Source organism: Salvelinus alpinus, chromosome 2 (assembly GCF_045679555.1).
Source record: "Salvelinus alpinus chromosome 2, SLU_Salpinus.1, whole genome shotgun sequence".
NCBI classification, from domain to species: domain Eukaryota; kingdom Metazoa; phylum Chordata; class Actinopteri; order Salmoniformes; family Salmonidae; genus Salvelinus; species Salvelinus alpinus.
Window position 1 is genome coordinate 72,340,449 of NC_092087.1, and position 20,928 is coordinate 72,361,376.

The 20,928-nt window shown below is 49.7% G+C and overlaps 1 protein-coding gene across 5 annotated transcripts in view; it reads right to left on the reverse strand.

Moving 5' to 3' along the window:
• LOC139567694 (trinucleotide repeat-containing gene 6C protein-like) overlaps positions 1 to 20,928 on the reverse strand; it is a 73,154-nt gene that overhangs the window by 15,503 nt on the left and 36,723 nt on the right. For all 5 annotated transcript variants that reach the window (XM_071389109.1, XM_071389107.1, XM_071389108.1 and 2 more), the window contains 10 exons: positions 16,032 to 19,055; positions 13,741 to 13,950; positions 12,924 to 13,171; positions 11,217 to 11,274; positions 6,441 to 6,586; positions 5,994 to 6,137; positions 3,567 to 3,701; positions 3,269 to 3,388; positions 2,644 to 2,727; positions 84 to 321 (listed from right to left, as the gene is read on the reverse strand). In XM_071389109.1, the coding sequence (XP_071245210.1) occupies positions 84 to 321; positions 2,644 to 2,727; positions 3,269 to 3,388; positions 3,567 to 3,701; positions 5,994 to 6,137; positions 6,441 to 6,586; positions 11,217 to 11,274; positions 12,924 to 13,171; positions 13,741 to 13,950; positions 16,032 to 19,055 (4,407 nt within the window). The remainder of the gene's footprint in view (positions 1 to 83; positions 322 to 2,643; positions 2,728 to 3,268; positions 3,389 to 3,566; positions 3,702 to 5,993; positions 6,138 to 6,440; positions 6,587 to 11,216; positions 11,275 to 12,923; positions 13,172 to 13,740; positions 13,951 to 16,031; positions 19,056 to 20,928) is intronic.

Genomic DNA, 20,928 nt, shown 5'->3' on the forward strand with positions numbered 1-20,928 from the left:
GAGAGAAGTAGCGAGAGCGTAGGGGCTGAAGGAGTGCGTGTGTGAGTGACAATGTGCGTGTATGACCTGTGTGCTGGACTCACAGAGGGGGTAGGGGCTGTAGGAGCTGGGAGAAGAATGCGGCTCTTTGGTGTGCAGGTCGGAGAGGCCCGGAGCCTGGGGGTGGCCTGGGAACGAGTCCAGGGCTGATTTGCCTTGGCCGGGGTGCAGGCCGGAGGAGGAGTGGGAGCCGGGGGGCTGCTGCTTCATCAGCAAGGCCTGGTACAGCTGACGCTGGTGCTGTTGGATCTGCTGCTGCATGTTATTGATTGTACGTGCAACCTGGGGGGGGGGGAAAGCATAAGAGAGCGAGAAAGAAAGAAACAGAACGGGAAAAAGAGGGGGACAAAGGAGAGAGAAAGAGAATGGGGGCATAAGGCTACAATGACCAAGTCCAACAGACCATGGCATGACTCCTACAATCAGCACCTCATCAAGAGTCACTTTATCTGGTGGGAAAAGACTGCCTTTAGTGCAGCGGTTCCCAAACTAGGGATCTATGAAAATGGGGCCAGGTTTGTCTCTCAAAATCATTGTAAATCTGTTTAACCTTAAATCTAAATCAAAATTATTCAAATCTAAAAGTATAAATTCAACCAGAGAGCGCCTTTAGGTCGTGGGAAAAGGCCGCACTTGACCATTGCACTTGAATCATTCTCACGGTCAATGAATAAGAAACCACACACTATTGCAGAGACTGATGTTACCGACCGCAATCGATATGGTGAAAACGTGTGGGGAAGCAGAGGCACAGAAAAATTACATCAATACCTTTGTCAGATAACACTGAATTGATGCTATAGCTAGCAATCAAGATACAGATGAGTGACCAAATCAGCGAAATCCGTTTGTGATCCTGGCTCAGTTGACATATCGGTAAGTGACAAGGAACAGCTGATCGAGCTGTGATGTGACCGTATGTTGCAGACAATGCATTCCCGGGTCACTATTGAGGAGTTTTGGTTCCTGACAAAAAGGGAATACAGTGTTGTCTCCCTCCGAGCATTAGAACTCGTAGTACGCCCATTCAGTGCTCTCGTCTGCATTCAAAACAAATATGGATCCAGGTTGGATGTGACAGGAGAGATGAGGTGCGCACTGTGGACCACGCCCCTTGACTTTAAGAAGCTCAGACGCGACATGTATCACGTACACCCATATCATTAGTGGTGGTGAGATAATTGATCTTATGTCAGACTAATTTGTAATTGACTCTCATAGGCCCACATTAAAAATACGTGATGGCGAGTTGAGAATACATATCAGAAATACTGTTAGAATGTTTTGCAATTGACTGCCATAGCCCCAATTAAAGAAGTAAACATTGGCTGTTAACCACATGGTTGGGGTCATGAGAATTTTCAGATATCAAAATGGGGTCGTGTGCCAAAAGCGTTTGGGAACCCCTGCTTTAGTGTCTTATCACAGATTATTTTAAAGAAGTTCCCAATTTGCAAGAAAAAAAGGATCCAACCACACAAACCACCAACTTCCGTAACTACTTCTCCATACATTCTAGAGAAATAGCACGTTTGAGCAACTGGAGATGCTTTTGACAAACACATTTCTCCTGCAACTTTAAGTAAGCATATCCGGTCTATTTCAACACTCACACACAATACAATGTATAGCACATATCTACGCTGTTATAGATTTTTTTTATCGTAATTTTTAACTTTATGTCAATGATCAAAAAATGTGTAAAGTGATTGCAGATGTTGTAGCTTAGACCCGATTTTGATATAATCTTCGGTGTTGGTTGAGAGCATGAGACACACCATGCTCTTGAGACACCATGCTCTTCAACAGAGCGTGGATGTTCTAAAATGGGAATACATTTTAAATGTCAAATGGTAGCACAAACATGGTTGGAGGTCCACACATCAGAATGTTGACTTGAAAGGTGAATATCATTTTTACATTATACTGTTAGTCTTCCATAGGAAACCTATTGAAATAAAACAAATAATAGGACATTTATGTTCACATTCGACGGTGGGTGGACCAGCGGCCATCTTTGTCGTAGTAATTGGATGTAAACGTTTCAATTCAAATGTCAATGGTGTACCAGCTAAATTGCACCGGTTTGAAGGGATATGTAGATTCTGTTTCTATGATTGAAATTACACACACATTGTATTCAAGAGCATGCCGTGTCTCAATCGATTGCGGGCACAACAACAACCTCAGATGACGTCACATAGGGTCAAAGCTACAACATATTCAGAAATGCCCCCCCAAAAATCGGAGTTCATGCGGTTTTAGATCAACGACGGTAAAGGATATTCTTTTTTTGTATACTTAACATTTTTCAAGAAATTATAAAATAGTTTGTAAGCGTTTAAATGATATCAAACTCAACGGTTTATCTTCTCCAGTGATGAAGACATGGATGTAGGTAGGGTGGGGTATGCAAAATGGGTCAACTTTTGTGGCTCCATCTTCTCAATTTCTGACCACTTGTACCATGGGCAAATACGTATGGAAAGTTTAGTTCAAAATCAAAAGGAGTGAGGTCAAAAAGTGATTGAAATCAAATGGAACGAGCCAGAAGGTCACACACAGTGTTGAGAATGTATTGGGGTTGAAACAGGGGCCTCTTACTTGCTGCTCTTGTTGTCTGATGGGACCGGAGACGTTGCGCTGAGCTTGCATCATCTGCTGCTGGATTTGTAAACGCTGGTACGCCTAGAAACACACACAGAGAGAGAGAGAGCGCAAGAGCGAGAGAAAGAAAAAGAGATGGAAAGAGAGGCGCAACGTGAGAGAGACAGAGAAAGAGAGAAAGGGTCATCACCTTATCCAAAAGACTGTGGGGTGCCCCTGAGGGTGTCCATAAAAAATACAATAAGAATAGCCCATCCTGTCTGGTTCAGTTAGTACGAACCCTGTTTCTAATAGAGCCCATCCTGTCTGGTTCGGTTAGTACGAACCCTGTTTCTAATGCAGATCGGCCCATCCTGTCTGGTTCGGTTAGTACGAACCCTGTTTCTAATGCAGATCGACCCATCCTGTCTGGTTCGGTTAGTACGAACCCTGTTTCTAATGCAGATCGGCCCATCCTGTCTGGTTCGGTTAGTACGAACCCTGTTTCTAATGCAGATCGGCCCATCCTGTCTGGTTCAGTTAGTACGAACCCTGTTTCTAATGCAGATCGGCCCATCCTGTCTGGTTCGATTAGTACGAACCCCGTTTCTAATGCAGTCAGGGGACTTTGGCTTTCACTCACCATTTGCAGTTGCTGAAGTTGGTACAACAGGGTCATTTGTTGAGGGTTTATTGGTGAGGTTAAAAGTGCAGGGTTCAGACCAATGTTTTTTGCAGCAAACTGCAAGAGCTGTGCTTGAACCTGGAGGGGAGGACAAGGAGACAGAGAGAGGAGATTAGAGTTGGTCAGAACACCTCAAAATATCTTCAAACAGAGTAAAGGAGTCATGAGGAGAGCCTGGGGCTGGGGGACAGAAAACAAGGTGGTGTGTGTACGGAGAGAAACTTGGCTGAGGTATAGTGTATGTGTATGTGTGTACCTGAGGGGTGAGAAACTGAGGCACTTGAGCGCGTAGACTAGGCTGGGAGGAGCCGAGAGGCGGCACTGACGGCTGAGGAGGAGGCTGCTGCATGGCCCGGGATAGTGCTGCTCCACTACTGCCCAACATTCCACTCTGCATCCACACACACACACACACACACACACACACACACACACACACACACACACACGAGAGAGAGGAAATGACTAAATGTCAATAAGAGTCGACATGGCAATCACTCATTCCCTACAGACAGCCGATGAATAGGATGTCCCTCACAATACCCAACTCTGGTATTTGCTCACAGTCTCAGAGAAACCACAAATAAAGACACTACAGTAGTGATCAGCTTATTTCTCCACCACTTTCAAAATCATCCAGGGTCCATTTGAAAGAAAATAGTTGAAAACCTAAGGTCTACCTTATCGAACCACTTACCAATACTGGAGAAGCTGGCACATTTGGAGTGCATTCAGTTGGATTAAATGGTGATCGTGATTAAATGATAGTGCTGTTTAAATGCCTCCCGCAATATGCCAATAAAAGGAAAATGGGACACAAGTCGGGTAAAGAGAATTTTGTTCAGTGTCAGGCAAGAAGTTGTTCAATTCAATACTGTTATGACAGAGTTACAGTGCTTTGTTGGGCTTTCAAGGACTCTTATTTTCTACTCAATATCAATGGGCTCTCCATGCAAGGTTACCGACACTTGAGACAGAGTGGTGGTAAGCTGAATGGAATTCTCAACTACATCCGAAGTGTTTTCTTGAGGCCCCTATATTCTCCAGCTCCTGGGAATGGGTTCGTTCGTGTGTGAGTGAGATTGTCATGTAAGCATAATGTGTATCTGTGGGTGGGTGCTACTGTATACTTATCTACAGTAAATGTGTTTGTGGGTGTGTGTGTGTGTATACCTAAACTCAGCAAAAAGCCCTTTGTCAGGACCCTGTCTTTCAAAGATAATTCGAAAAAATCCAAATAACTTCATAGATCTTCATTGTAAAGGGGTTAAACACTGTTTTCCATGCTTGTTCAATGAACCATAAATAATTCATGAACATGCACCTGTGGAACGGTCCTTAAGACACTAACAGCTTACAGACGGTAGGCAATTAAGGTCACAGTTATGAAAACTTAGGACACTAAAGAGCCCTTTCTACTGACTGAAAAACACCAAAAGAAAGATGCCCAGGGTCCCTGCTCATCTGCATGAACATGCCTTAGAAATGTTGCAAGGAGGCATGAGGACTGCAGATGTGGCCAGGGCAATAAATTGCAATGTCCGTACTGTGAGATGCCTAAGACAGCGCTACAGGGAGACAGGACAGACAGCTGATTGTCCTCGCAGTGGCAGACACCTGCACAGGATCGGTACATCCGAACATCACACCTGCGGGACAGGTACAGGATGGCAACAACAACTGCCCGAGTTACACCAGGAACGCACAATCCCTCCATCAGTGGTCAGACGGTCCGCAATAGGCTGAGAGAGGCTGGACTGAGGGCTTGTAGGCTGTTGTAAGGCAGGTCCTCACCAGACATCATCAGCAACAACGTCACCTATGGGCACAAACCCACCGTCACTGGACCAGACAGGACTGGCAAAAAGTGCTCTTCACTGATGAGTCACGGTTTTGTCACACCAGGGGTGATGGTCGGATTCACGGTTATCGTCGAAGGAATGAGAGTTACACTGAGGCCTGTACTCTGAAGCAGGATCGATTTAGAGGTGGAGGGTCCGTCATGGTCTGGGGCGGTGTCACAGCATTAGCGGATTGAGCTTGTTGTCATTGCAGGCAATCTCAGCGCTGTGTTACAGGGAAGACATCCTCCTTCCTCATGTGATACCCTTCCTGTAGGCTCATCCTGACATGACCCTCCAGCATGACAATCCACCAGCCATACTGCTCGTTCTGTGCTTGATTTCTGTGTTCTGCCATGGCCAGCGAAGAGCCCGGATCTCAATCCTATTGAGCACATCTGGGACCTGTTAGATCGGAGGGTGAGGGTTTGGGCCATTCCCCCCAGAAATGTCCGGGAACTTGCAGGTGCCTTGGTGGAAAAGTGGGGTAACATCTCACAGCAAGAACTGGCAAATCTGGTGCAGTCCATGAGGAGGAGATGCACTGCAGTACTTAATGCAGCTGGTGGCCACACCAGATACTGACAGTTTATGTCTCAGTTGTTGAATCTTGTTATGTTCATACAAATATTTTACACGTTAAGTTTGCTGAAAATAAACGCAGTTGACAGTGAGAAGACGTTTCTTTTTTTGCTAAATTTATTTGTGTGTATGTATGTGTCACAGACGGGATCTGAACCTACGTCTTAACAGTAAATCGCAGGAAGGACTACCTCATTACGAGACTTTGATCCTGACTCCTGTCCTCTACAGGTGCAGCGCATGCCTTTCACCCCCCTTACCTGTCTGTTGTTTAAGTTTTGCATGTTGAGCCCCGGGGAGCCCAGGGCCAGCCCAGGCTGCAGGTTGTTAACCAGAGGGAGCTTCAGGCTGACGGGAGAAGGCAGAAACGGTGAGGGGGGGGCGTCATCTGACAGACCACCGTCCTGGAACCAGGGAGGAGGGGAGACAAGATCAGATCAAGATAAATCATTTCAGTTAATCACTTTTTTTGTATGGCACGTTTTACAAAGGATGTAAACTTCTCATAATCCCAACCCCGGTAATAAGAAAAGGTGGGACTGAAAAACTCAAAGACCTCTGTATTTTCACCATTTCATTTTCATTGGCAGGTGTGTGTGTGTGGTTTAATCCTTCGTCAATGGACATGCCTTTCACTAGCTAGCTTTCTATTGTATGGACAGAACTGCGGTCGATTCCTGATAATGCCAGTGGCATTCATATAGTACCTTGTCTAGGAATGGGCTGCGGTCCGAGGAGGGGTCTTTGGAGAGGGCCTGGGGACGGCAACCCAGCGGCTTGTTCATCCCGTTGTTGTAGTCTGACATGCCCATGCCCCGCTTGTCCAGTTCAGTCTTCTTCTCCAACAAAGCGCCTTGGGAGAGAGAAAGGTCAGATAAATATGGAATACGCATACACACATACGCACACAGACAGTCAGACCCACACACACACACAGTCAGATCCACACACACACACACAGTCAGACCCACACACACACACACACACACAGTCAGACCCACACACACACAGTCCGACCCCCACACACACAGAGTCCGACCCCCACACACACACACAGTCAGACCCCCCCACACACACACACACACAGTCAGACCCACACACACACACACAGTCAGACCCACACACACAGTCAGACCCACGCACACACACAGACAGTCAGACCCACATACACACACAGTCAGACCCACACACAGTCACAGACCCACACACACACACACACACACAGTCACAGACCCACACACACACACAGTCAGACCCACACACACACACAGTCAGACCCACACACACACACACACACAGTCAGACCCACACACACACACACAGTCAGACCCACACACACACACACAGTCAGACAGACCCACACACACACACAGCCAGTCAGACCCACACACACACACAGCCAGTCAGACCCACACACACACACAGCCAGTCAGACCCACACACAGCCAGTCAGACCCACACACAGCCAGTCAGACCCACACACAGCCAGTCAGACCCACACACAGCCAGTCAGACCCACACACAGCCAGTCAGACACACACACAGCCAGTCAGACCCACACACAGCCAGTCAGACACACACACAGTCAGACCCCCACACACACACACAGTCAGACCCCCACACACACACACAGTCAGACCCACACACACACACACACACAGTCAGACCCACACACACACACACAGTCAGACCCACACACACACACACAGTCAGACCCCCACACACACACAGTCAGACCCCCCCCCACACACACAGTCAGACCCCCCCCCCACACACACAGTCAGACCCCCCCCCACACACACAGTCAGACCCCCACACACACACAGTCAGACCCCCACACACAAACACAGTCAGACCCCCACACACACACACACACACAGCCAGTCAGACCCACACACAGCCAGTCAGACCCACACACAGCCAGTCAGACCCACACAGAGTCAGACCCACACAGAGTCAGACCCACACAGAGTCAGACCCACACAGAGTCAGACCCACACAGAGTCAGAGTCAGACACCCACACAGAGTCAGAGTCAGACACCCACACAGAGTCAGAGTCAGAAAAACACACAGAGTCAGAGTCAGAAAAACACACACAGTCAGACACACACACACACACACACACACAGTCAGACACACACACACAGTCAGACACACACACACACACACAGTCAGACACACACACACACACACACACACAGTCAGACACACACACACACACACACACACAGTCAGATACACACACACACACACAGTCAGATACACACACACACACACAGTCAGACACAGACACACAGTCAGACACAGACACACACACACAGACACACAGTCAGACACACACACACACACACACACACAGTCAGACACACACACACACACACAGTCAGACACACACACACACAGTCAGACACACACAGTCAGACACACACACACACACACACACACACACACAGTCAGACACACACACACACACACAGTCAGACACACACACACACACACAGTCAGACACACACACACACAGTCAGACACACACACACACACACACACACACAGTCAGACACACAGTCAGACACACACACACACACACACACACAGTCAGACACACACACACAGTCAGACACACACACACACACACACACACACACACACACACACACACACACACACACAGTCAGACACACACACACACACACACACACACACACACAGTCAGACACACACACACACACAGTCAGACACACACACACACACACAGTCAGACACACACACACAGTCAGACACACACACACAGTCAGACACACACACACAGTCAGACACACACAGTCAGACACACACAGTCAGACACACACACACACACACACACACACACACAGTCAGACACACACACACACACACACACACACACACAGTCAGACACACACACACACACACACACACACACACACACACACACACACACACAGTCAGACACACACACACACAGTCAGACACACACACACACAGTCAGACCCACACACACACAGTCAGTCAGACCCACACACACACAGTCAGTCAGACCCACACACACACACAGCCAGTCAGACCCACACACACACACAGCCAGTCAGACCCACACACACACACAGCCAGTCAGACCCACACACACACACACAGCCAGTCAGACCCACACACACACACAGCCAGTCAGACCCACACACACACACAGCCAGTCAGACCCACACACAGCCAGTCAGACCCACACTCAGCCAGTCAGACCCACACTCAGCCAGTCAGACCCACACTCAGCCAGTCAGACCCACACTCAGCCAGTCAGACCCACACTCAGCCAGTCAGACACACACACACACACACACACACACACACACACACACAGAGTCAGACCCACACACACACACACAGTCAGACCCACACAGTCAGACCCACACACACACACAGTCAGACCCCCACACACACACAGTCAGACCCCCACACACACACACACACAGTCAGACCCCCACACACACAGTCAGACCCCCACACACACACAGTCAGACCCCCACACACACACACACAGTCAGACCCAGACACACACACACAGTCAGACCCCCCCCCCCCCCCCACACACACACACACAGTCAGACCCCCACAAACACACACACAGTCAGACCCACACACACAGTCAGACCCACACACAGCCAGTCAGACCCACACACAGCCAGTCAGACCCACACACAGCCAGTCAGACCCACTCAGTCAGTCAGACACACACACACACACACACACACACACAGAGTCAGACACACACACACACAGACCCACACACACACACACACACAGTCAGACCCCCACACACACACACAGTCAGACCCACACACACACACACAGTCAGACCCACACACACACACACACAGTCAGACCCACACACACAGTCAGACCCACACACACACACAGTCAGACCCCCACACACACACAGTCAGACCCCCACACACACACACAGTCAGACCCCCCCCCCCCCACACACAGTCAGACCCCCACACACACACAGTCAGACCCCCACACACAAACACAGTCAGACCCCCACACACACAGTCAGACCCACACACAGCCAGTCAGACCCACACACAGCCAGTCAGACCCACACACAGCCAGTCAGACCCACACACAGCCAGTCAGACCCACACACAGCCAGTCAGACCCACACAGAGTCAGACCCACACACAGCCAGTCAGACCCACACAGAGTCAGAGTCAGACACCCACACAGAGTCAGAGTCAGAAAAACACACACAGTCAGACACACACACACACACACACACACACACACACACACAACCAGACACACACACACACACACACACACAGTCAAATACACACACACACACACAGTCAGACACAGACACACAGTCAGACACACACACACACACAGTCAGACACACACACACACACAGTCAGACACACACACACACAGTCAGACACACACACACACACACACACAGTCAGACACACACACACACACACACACACACACACACACACAGTCAGGCACACACACACACACAGTCAGACACACACACAGTCAGACACACACACACACACAGCCAGACACACACACACACACAGTCAGACACACACACACACACACACAGCCAGACACACACACACACACACACACACAGTCAGACACACACACAGTCAGACACACACACAGTCAGACACACACACACACACACACACAGTCAGACACACACACACACACACACACAGTCAGACACACACACACACACACACAACAGACACACACACACACACACACACAGTCAGACACACACACACACACACACACAGTCAGACACACACACACACACACACACAGTCAGACACACACACACACACACACACAGTCAGACACACACACACACAGTCAGACACACACACACACACACACACAAACACACACACACACACACACAGTCAGACACACACACACACACAGTCAGACACACACACACACACACAGTCAGACACACACACACACAGTCAGACACACACACACACACACACACACACACACACAGTCAGACACACACACACACAGTCAGACACACACAGTCAGACACACACACACACACACACACACACACACACACACACACAGTCACACACACACACACACACAGTCAGAGATACACACACACACACACACACACACAGTCAGAGATACACACACACAGTCAGAGATACACACACACAGTCAGAGATACACACACACAGTCAGAGATACACACACACAGTCAGAGATACACACACACAGTCAGAGATACACACACACAGTCAGAGATACACACACACAGTCAGAGATACACACACACAGTCAGAGATACACACACAGAGTCAGAGATACACACACACACACAGAGTCAGAGATACACACATACAGTCAGAGATACACACACACAGTCAGAGATACACACACACAGTCAGAGATACACAGAGGGAAAACCTACTCATGGCCTGGTCCAGGTTCATGTTGTTGCTCTTCAGAGCCTCCTCAGCAGGATCCCTCTGTAACACAATGACAACATGAGACACCAAGTCAGTGACAACCTCAACTATACAACACACTGACTACATGCTTGATACAGTTGAAGTAGGAAGTGTACATACACTCAATTAGTATTTGGTAGCATTGCCTTTCAATTGTTTAACTTGGGTCAAACGTTTTGGGTAGCCTTCCAACAATAAGTTGGGTGAATTTTGGCCCATTCCTCCTGACAGAGCTGGTGTAACTAAGTCAGGTTTGTAGGCCTCCTTGCTCACACACGCTTTTTCAGATCTGCCCACAAATTTTTCTATAGGATTGAGGTCAGGGCTTTGTGATGGCCATTCCAATACCTTGACTTTGTTGTCCTTAAACCATTTTGCCACAACTTTGGAAGTATGCTTTGGTCATTATCCATTTGGAAGACCCATTTGCGACCACTGACTGATGTCTTGAGATGTTGCTCACTTTTTCTTCCTCATGAAGTCATCTATTTTGTGAATTGCACTAGTCCCTCCTGCAGCAAAGCACCCCCACAACATGATGCTGCCACCCCCGTGGTTCACGGTTGGGATAGTGTCTTCAGCTTGCAAGCCTCCCCCCTTTTCCTCCAAACATAACAATGGTCATTATGGCCAAACAGTTCTATTTTTGTTTCATCAGACCAGAGGACATTTCTCCAAAAAGTACCATCTTTGTCCCCATGTGCAGTTGCAAACCGTAGTCTGGCTTTTTTATGGCTGTTTTGGAGCAGTGGCTTCTTCCTTGCTGAGCGGCCTTTCAGGTTATGTCGATATAGGACTCGTTTTACTGTGGATATAGATACTTTTGTACCCGTTTCCTCCAGCATCTTCACAAGGTCCTTCGCTGTTGTTCTGGGATTGACTTGCACTTTTCGCACCAAAGTACGTTCATCTCTAGGAGACAGAACGTGTCTCGTTCCTGAGCGGTATGATGGCTGCATGCTCTCATGGTGTTTATACTTGCGTACTATTGTTTGTACAGATGAACGTGGTACCTTCAGGCGTTTGGAAATTGCTCCCAAGGATGAACCAGACTTGGGAAAATCAAAAGAACTCGGCCATGTCAAGCAAAGAGGCACTGAGTTTGAAGGTAGGCCTAAATCCACAGGTACACCTCCAATTGACTCAAATTATGCCAATTAGCCTATCAGAAGCTTCTAAAGCCATGACATAATTTTCTGGACTTTTCCAAGCTGTTTAAAGGCACAATCAACTTAGTGTATGTAAACTTCTGACCCACTGGAATTGTGATAGATTATTTCACTTATAATTCACTGTCTGTAAACAATTGTTAGAAAAATGACTTGTGTCATGCACAAAGTAGATGTCCTAACCTACTTGCCAAAACTATAGTTTGGTAACAATACAGTTGAAGTGGTTGAAAAACTAGTTTTAATGACTCCAACATAAGTGTATGTAAACTTCCGACTTCAACTGTACATACAGTTAAATACATGGATTCTGAAACAATTTGAAACAATTTCAAATACTGTGCTTGACTGAACTTGCCTGGGTTAATGGACAAAATCATCACAAAACTGTAACCCCCCCCCCCCTCCAGGAGGCTGGAGCAAAAGTTATTGAAATATATCAAATAGTATTTGAAACCAGGTCTGATTCTGACATTGCAAAATGTATCACATTCATACCGGGAAACCCATGTCAGTGAGCTGCTTGATGAGACGGTTCATGATCCAGGCTTCGTCTGGCTGGTTGCCCATCTTGCCCTTGGGCGGGCCCTTCTTGGGTGGCTGGCCCCACGAGTTACAGGAGGTGCTGTTCTCCTGGGAGGCGGGGCTGTTCCACATGTCTCCGGCATCAGCATCCCATTGGCCAGAAGACATGCCCATCTCCTCCTCCCTCCCACCTCCCCAACCGTCTTGCATAGATTTGAGGGCTGGAAGAGGAGCAGTGCAGGGTAAATGTGAATGTTGTGGAGTTGAATACTAATTAAAGATTATTTAGTAAGTGCCTTCTTGTAATATAGCTAGTTCACTGAAATCTGACACCTGACTGCAGTGCCAAACAATAGTCTCAAGGTTATTAGTATCTGTGTTTCTGCTGAACCAATATACTGCAGTCTTTGGAGTCTAACCATAGCACGTTGACAAGCAAGAATTTAACTGTACTATGTGCATGGGACCAATACACTTTGATTTGAGTTTTGACTGCTTGCAAAGATCAAGGGCAACTCCTTTGCGTGCAATTGGCAATGCAACCACTTGGTGCCAGTATTGTCACACAAGTCCCTTCATTTCTTGCTTGCCTTCTTAAACAGTTATTTAAAAAGCACAAACAAGAACTGCCAAATTGATCAAAGCATGCAACCAGGGAAACCTCTAGTGACACAATGTTATTCAAGACATCTAGAAAAGCATACAAACACATACAGTATTATTTTTGTTGTTGTTTACTGATAAGATGAGTGTTGACCATGTTCGTATACCAACGGCGTGTGGTCCTAACCTGGCTTGCAGGGTGCAGGTCCAGAGGGTCCGTTGTTTCCCCTCCTGTAGGGTCCATTGGGCTCGTGCCCCCCATCGCCCCAGCCTCCAGGAACACCAGGGGGTTTGCCCCAGGCAGAGGTGCCGTTGTCCACTGCAGGAGAGGGGCCAGCGGGCTCCCCCCATGCCGGCTCTGGCTTGGGCTGCTGGACACTGGGCAGCTCCCCCCAGCCTGGGAGAGGAGAGGACATATTTATAATGTTTGCTTTAAAGTTGTGTGCGCAACACTATTGCAAGTATTTTCACTTACAAGACCAGCAAACAGTGATCTGACATATTGTTAGCAATTGCAGTCTGGCAGTCTAGTTTTACTGCCAACTAACTGGTTCCATTACTGATGAAAATGTAACCATAAAACTACTGAGGAACAGTGTGTGCTAGCTTCCATTCATTCACTTGTCCTACACCCCATTCTACTCTCAATTCTCTGGCTTTTCCTCGTAAAACAGTGAGCCAAGTTGTTACATGTTAATCAGAGGCAGTATTGTTTTGTACCAAATGGCACCCTATTCTTTATATAGTGCACTACTTTTGACCAAGGCCCATAGGGCTCTGGCCAAAAGTAGTGCACTATATAGGGAATAGGGTGTTATTTTGGACTAGAACATAGGTTGACTCTGTGCCATGATGCTGCTCTATATAGTCAGATGGCTTTTAGGCTCTGACAGAAAAGTCTGGCCAGGAGGGAGAGAGAGAGGAAGGCGGAGAAGGGGAGGGAGAGAGAGAGGAAGGCGGAGAAGGGGAGGGAGAGAGAGAGGAAGGCGGAGAAGGGGAGGGAGAGAGAGAGGAAGGCGGAGAAGGGGAGGGAGAGAGAGAGGAAGGCGGAGAAGGGGAGGGAGAGAGAGAGGAAGGCGGAGAAGGGGAGGGAGAGAGAGAGGAAGGCGGAGAAGGGGAGGGAGAGAGAGAGGAAGGCAGAGAAGGGGAGGGAGAGAGAGAGGAAGGCAGAGAAGGGGAGGGAGAGAGAGAGGAAGGCAGAGAAGGGGAGGGAGAGAGAGAGGAAGGCAGAGAAGGGGAGGGAGAGAGAGAGGAAGGCAGAGAAGGGGAGGGAGAGAGAGAGGAAGGCAGAGAAGGGGAGGGAGAGAGGAAGACGGCAGCCATGACTGTTTAATTCCTGGCCCAGTTCCCAGACCCTCTTGTCCGAGCTGGCTGAGTCCACTGAGGAGGACTGTAAGCAGGCAGACTAGAGCAGTGTGTGCCAAGCCTGGCTGATCAGTCTCTGGTTACAGGGGTTGTACATAAAAAAAACAGCAGGGGGCACTGGTCTCACTCATCCATAACCTTTTAGCGAGAACAGTGCCTTCCTGCCAGTCAGCTTTCACTGAAGCTTTTGTCTTTGCAGTGGGGTGCCTTGAAAAGCCCTGGCATTGTGCATGTTCAATAATGCTGAGCGATTAGTGCTTTTTGAGATCGTTTCGGTTTCGATTAAACACATTTTCAATTCCAATAATTTTACATTAAATGCACTATGCATTATGTGGGTTAAATGCTGTAACACACAATAAAACAATAAATAAAAGTCCCATGATGGTAGTGACTGTCCATTACGGCTTATCACCTATTAACCTTTACTCAAATATCTCACTTGTTGTGTATATTAAGTGTTTTATTTGATGACTATTATTTAATTCCCAAACATTATCTCATCTCTATAGAGCTGCTGCCTGTATTGTCTGACAAAATCAGTATTTTGTAGTTCTTCAAAGTAAATAAGGCATGACTGCTGAATACCAACTATCAATCATTTAGATCATGTATTTTCAGTTAGAGAACTGCTATACAACTGCTCTCTATCACACATTCTTCTGTCTCTTATGTAGCAGGCGTAAAAGAAACAGACCGGACAAGTAGGCACATAATGGATTATGATCATTGTAGGTAATTACCAAACTCCTTACCACATCGCACAGTTCGGGCTTCATCTGTTCCATATCTAAAGAAACTGCGCTGTGTGTGTGCATTGAGCTCACAGAAAACCCCCAAACAAAATAGAATTTCAATAATTGAACCATGGTCGCTCAATTAGTTGTTTAAAAACGATTAATAAAACATTTTGGTTAATCGCACTGCACTAATATTTAATGACAAAATATATACTTCAACATTGGATATTTCTTTAGACATACGACATAAGTCTCTCACTTGCAGTCTTTCCAGTATAGGTTAATCACAGGGCTAATACCACAATACATTACAGCGGTGCATAATAACCAGTTTAACAGTCATTTCAGACAGTGAATGGGGTCTGTCTCTTACCTGGGTTGGCCATAGGCGGTCTGCCCTGGGGTCCTCCGCCCTGGTGCGGGGCAGCGGTGTTGGCGGATCCATTGTTGTTGCCGTGGTGCTGGCTGTGTGGCGGGGGCTGTCCGTGGTGCAGGTGGTGGTGGTTCATGTGGTGGTGATTGTTGTTGCTAGGGGGGACGGAGGAGTGGTTGTTGTGGCTGTTGTTGACGGTCAAGCCTCCGCTACTCTTGCTGGTCGGCGGCTGGGTGGGGTTGTTCCCTTGGCTACCGTTACCTCCAGTGGGGTTGTTGCGGTCCCACATATTCACGGTCTTGTTGTAGGCGCTGGGGTCTCCCCAGGTGGACGTGCCGTCATCGATCTCCATCTTGCGGCGGATGGAGGGAGGAGAGGGTTCCTCCCAGCCAGTGGGCTCCATCGCTGGGTCGGGTTTGGCTCCGGAGCTCCCCGGGCCCCAGCCGGGGTTGGAACTCTGCCTTACAGATGCAGGGCCGCCCCAGGACCCCATGCTGCCTCCTCCTGGTCCACCTCCACTATTGCAGTTGGGGCTTTCTTGAGGCTTGGAGCCCCATCCTGGGGAAGGACCGTTGGGGCTTTCCTGGGGCTTAGAGCCCCATCCTGGTGCTGGGCCGTTGGGGCCTTCCTGGGGCTTAGAGCCCCATCCTGGTGCTGGGCCGCTGGGGCTTTCCTGGGGCTTGGAGCCCCATCCTGGTGCTGGGCCGCTGGGGCTTTCCTGGGGCTTGGAGCCCCATCCTGGTGCTGAGCCGCTGGGGCTTTCCTGGGGCTTGGAGCCCCATCCTGGTGCTGGGCCGCTGGGGCTTTCATGGGGCTTGGAGCCCCATCCTGGTGCTGGGCCGCTGGGGCTTTCCTGGGGCTTGGAGCCCCATCCTGGTGCTGAGCCGCTGGGGCTTTCCTGGGGCTTGGAGCCCCATCCTGGTGCTGGGCCGCTGGGGCTTTCCTGGGGCTTGGAGCCCCATCCTGGTGCTGGGCCACTGGGGCTTTCCTGGGGCTTGGAGCCCCATCCTGGTGCTGGGCCACTGGGGCTTTCCTGGGGCTTGGAGCCCCATCCTGGTGCTGGGCCGTTGGGGTGCTGGGTCTGGGTCTCCCCCCAGCCACCAACTCCAACAGCAGGGGCAGGCTTCGACCCCCAGCCGCTCCCATTTCCTCCACCCCCTCTGGGGCTGTCCTTCCACCCTCCTCGTCCATTTCCTCCTTCTCCTTCCCACATGTGGCTGGAGGACCCATTCTTCTTCACCTCGGCCGGTTCTCTCCACTCTCCGCCGTTGGAGCCGTTGGATCCATTGCTGCCACTTCCGTGGCCGGAGCCCCAGCCGTGGGAGGAGGACTTGGGCCCCTCTCCCCAGCTCTGGGTTTGGTTCTGCTGGGTCTTGGCTGGCCCGTCGTCCCAGGTAGGGGAGGACTTCTCCTCAGGGACACCCCAGGATTGACCTCCACTCTTTGGGCCATTGTTTGTGGTATTGGGGCCTTGGGCCATGGGGTCCCCCCAGCCACTGACGGAACCGTTGGGGGCCTTGTTGACAGGCTGCTCCCCCCAGCCTGAGGGTGGAGGGCCTCCCCAGCCTGAGGGGCCTTCGCTCTTGCCTCCGGAGCCCCCTGAGCCTGGCCTCTGAGATGGTCCTAGGTTGGGGTTGGCTCCCCCGTTCCGGGGATCCGGTGGGGATCCGGAAGAGGGGCTGTTGGAGCCCCTCCATGTGTCCCCTCCACCGCCTCCCCTCATCTCGCTGGTCTTCCTCTCGTTGGCGACACGCTGCTCCTCCATCTCCCAGGAGGTGTGCTGGCGGACGGGCGTCTGGCCCCAGCCTGTGTTGCAGAGCACACGGGGGTCCAGATCCTGCCGAGGCAGGGAAGGGGGGCCTCCGTCCTCGCTGCCAGTCTGATCCCTGCGATGGATGCGCCCCTCGCTGCCACCGCTCCCGCTACCCTCACTAGCCGGGGCCGGGGTTGGCTGGCCCCAGGAGCTCACCTGCTGGTCCTGGGCTGGGCCATCTGAGGAATCCCAGCCTCCTTTGACCTCTCCTCCACCGCTGGAGTGCTTTCCCCAGTCTCCTCCCCAGCCTCCTTCTCCACTGCCACTCCCGCCTCCTCCGCTGCCAGAGTGGCCCCAGCCGGACATGCCTCCGGAGGGTGCTGAGTCCCAGCCTGAGTTCTTGGAGGAGGAGTCAGCGGATGTCTTGGTGTCTCCGTTGCCCCAGACGGAGCTCCCTGAGTCTCCGTTGAGCTGGGAGGACTCAGTAGGGGACTGGCCTCCCCAGCCGGGCAGACCGTGGATGGGGCTGAGGGGTTGCTTAGTGTGATGGCTGTTTTGTCCGTCAGTGTTAAGGTTGGGGTGTTCCATGCTGCTGAAAGACACATTCTTATTGGAGGACGGGGCATCAGGGCTCATCATGCCTCCCCAGGTGCTGCTGCTGTTCTCGTCCCCTCCCAGGCTACCGTTGGGTGGTAGTGAGGCGGGGTTCGGGCCACCTCCAGCCCCCTCTTGCCCCAGCACGGGCCAGGCCGAGGGGTTGGCGTTGGGGTTCAGGTTCAGGCTAAAGCTGGGCTGGGAGTTCCAGCTGGGTGCTCCTCCACTCCGACCCATGTTGGGCCCAAGGCCGTCGGGTTTGGCTCCCTCAGTGGGGCCCATGGTGATGGGGCCTGGTCCGGAGCCCCAGCCCCTGCTGCCGATGGCTCCAACTCCCTGGCCACTGCTAGGCTGCATCATGCTAGCTACGTTAGCGACGTTAGCTTTGAGAGAGGAGGGGTAGTGGGCCTGCTGGCTAGTAGCCCCCGCGGCCATGCTCATGTTGCTGCTGGTCTCTGGGTTCGTACAGTCAGCGGCTGTGGCACATTCTGGAGGATTCGCTGGTCGGCTGACGCTGCTGCGACTGATGGAGGGCCAGGCCTCGGTGTCGCTCCCGTCGATGATCACTTGATCCCAGCTACTACTGGTGGTGGTGTTGCTGCGGTCGGTGGCTGGTGGTAAGGCTCCCCAGTGGGGATTCTCATACTGGGCACCAGGACCACTCTGGAAGGGCAGGTCTGGAGGAGAAAAAGAGAGAAAGTTGTATTTATTTAACCAGGAGAAAACATTTGAGAGAGAGACAGAGAAACAGAGAGAACACCATGTAATAAACTCCTTCAGCTCCTGGAAGAAGTCATTGTACTGTATCTCCTTGGTTGGTTAAACTGTTACCATCCGACTTGGCGGCAGTGAGAGGAGAGCAATGGTCACGCTCTCCTGGTCTGTTCTCCAGTCAGATGCCTGCCATAATCAGAATGTACAGCAGACCATGCTCCATATCCTATTAGCTATGGCATATCCATATATTCCTGCTTTGGTGCAGTCAGATGTGGAGTGACTGGGTGAGAGATAGGAGCCCTCCCTCTCCTACTTTCACTCCCACTAGCCCTCCTTCCTTCCTACTCTTCCTCTATGTGAGTGGGTGAAATGGAACACTCCCTCCCACCTGCTCTCTCCCTCTCCCCTCTTCCCTCCCTACTCTCTCCCCCTGAACTGAGAGGCCCATTAGTCTCCATGTAGTCTCCCCTAGCTGTGGCCGTGAAGGCAAGCCCAAGTGGAAAGCTGCTCATTTATTGAAATGAAACCAAGATGGCTCCTCATCTATCACTCCCTATGCTCCAGCAGGTCCCCACAAAGCACTACCAGGTCTGGGCTGCTAGACACAGCTATACTCCGACACTGTGGAGACTGCAGAGTACGCACATTAAAACTCTGCTGTCTTCAATTCTATATTTCTTTCCTTCACACACACTGAAAAAACAAAATAAAATAAATCATAAAACAGCATAAAAATGTATAATAATCAGAACACAAAAAAACGCTCCTATTAATATATGTCCTCACACCAAAAGAGGGAGAAAAACAAGATATACACTTCCCGTTCAAAAGTTTGGGGTCACTTAGAAATGTCCTTGTTTTTGAAAGAAAAGCAAATTTTTTGTTCCTCGTCAGTCTATTCTTGTTCTGAGAAATGAAGGCTATTCCATGTGAGAAATTGGTAAGAAACTGAATATCTTGTACAACGCTGTGTACTACTCCCTTCACAGAACAGCACAAACTGGCTCTAACTAGAATAGAAAGAGGAGTGGGAGGCCCCGGTGCACAACTGAGTAAGAGGACAAGTACATTTGTTTCTCAAACTAGACACTCTGACGCCTCACAAGTCCTCAACTGGCAGCTTCATTAAATAGTACCCGCAAAACACCAGTCTCAACGTCAACAGTGAAGAGGCGACTCCGGGATGCCGGCCTTCTAAAGCAGAGCTGCAAAGAAAAAGCTATATCTCAGACTGGCCCATAAAAAGAAAAGATTAAGATGGGCAAAAAAACACAGACACTGGACAGAGGAACTCTGCCTAGAAGGCCAGACTCCTGGAGTCACCTCTTCACTGTTGACGTTGAGACTGGTGAGTGGAATAGCCTTCATTTCTCAGAACAAGAATAGACTGACGAGTTTCAGAAGAAAATTATTTGTTTCTGGCCATTTTGAGCCTGTAATCGAACCCACAAATGCTGATGCTGCAGATACTCAACTAATCTAAAGGCCAGTTTTATTGCTTCTTTAAATCAGCACAACAGTTTTCAGCCGTGCTAACATAATTGCAAAAGGGTTTTCTAATGACCAATTAGCCTTTTAAAATGATAAACTTGGATTAGCTAACATAACGTGCCATTGAAACACAGGAGTGATGGTTGCTGATAATGGGCCTCTGTACGCCTATGTAGATATTCCATTAAAAATCAGACGTTTCCAGCTACAATAGCCGTTTACAACATTAACAATGTCTACACTGTATTTCTGATCAATTTGATGATATTTTAAATGGACCATTTTTTTTTTGATTTTCTTTCAAAAACAAGGACATTTCTAAGTGACCCCAAACTTTTGAAC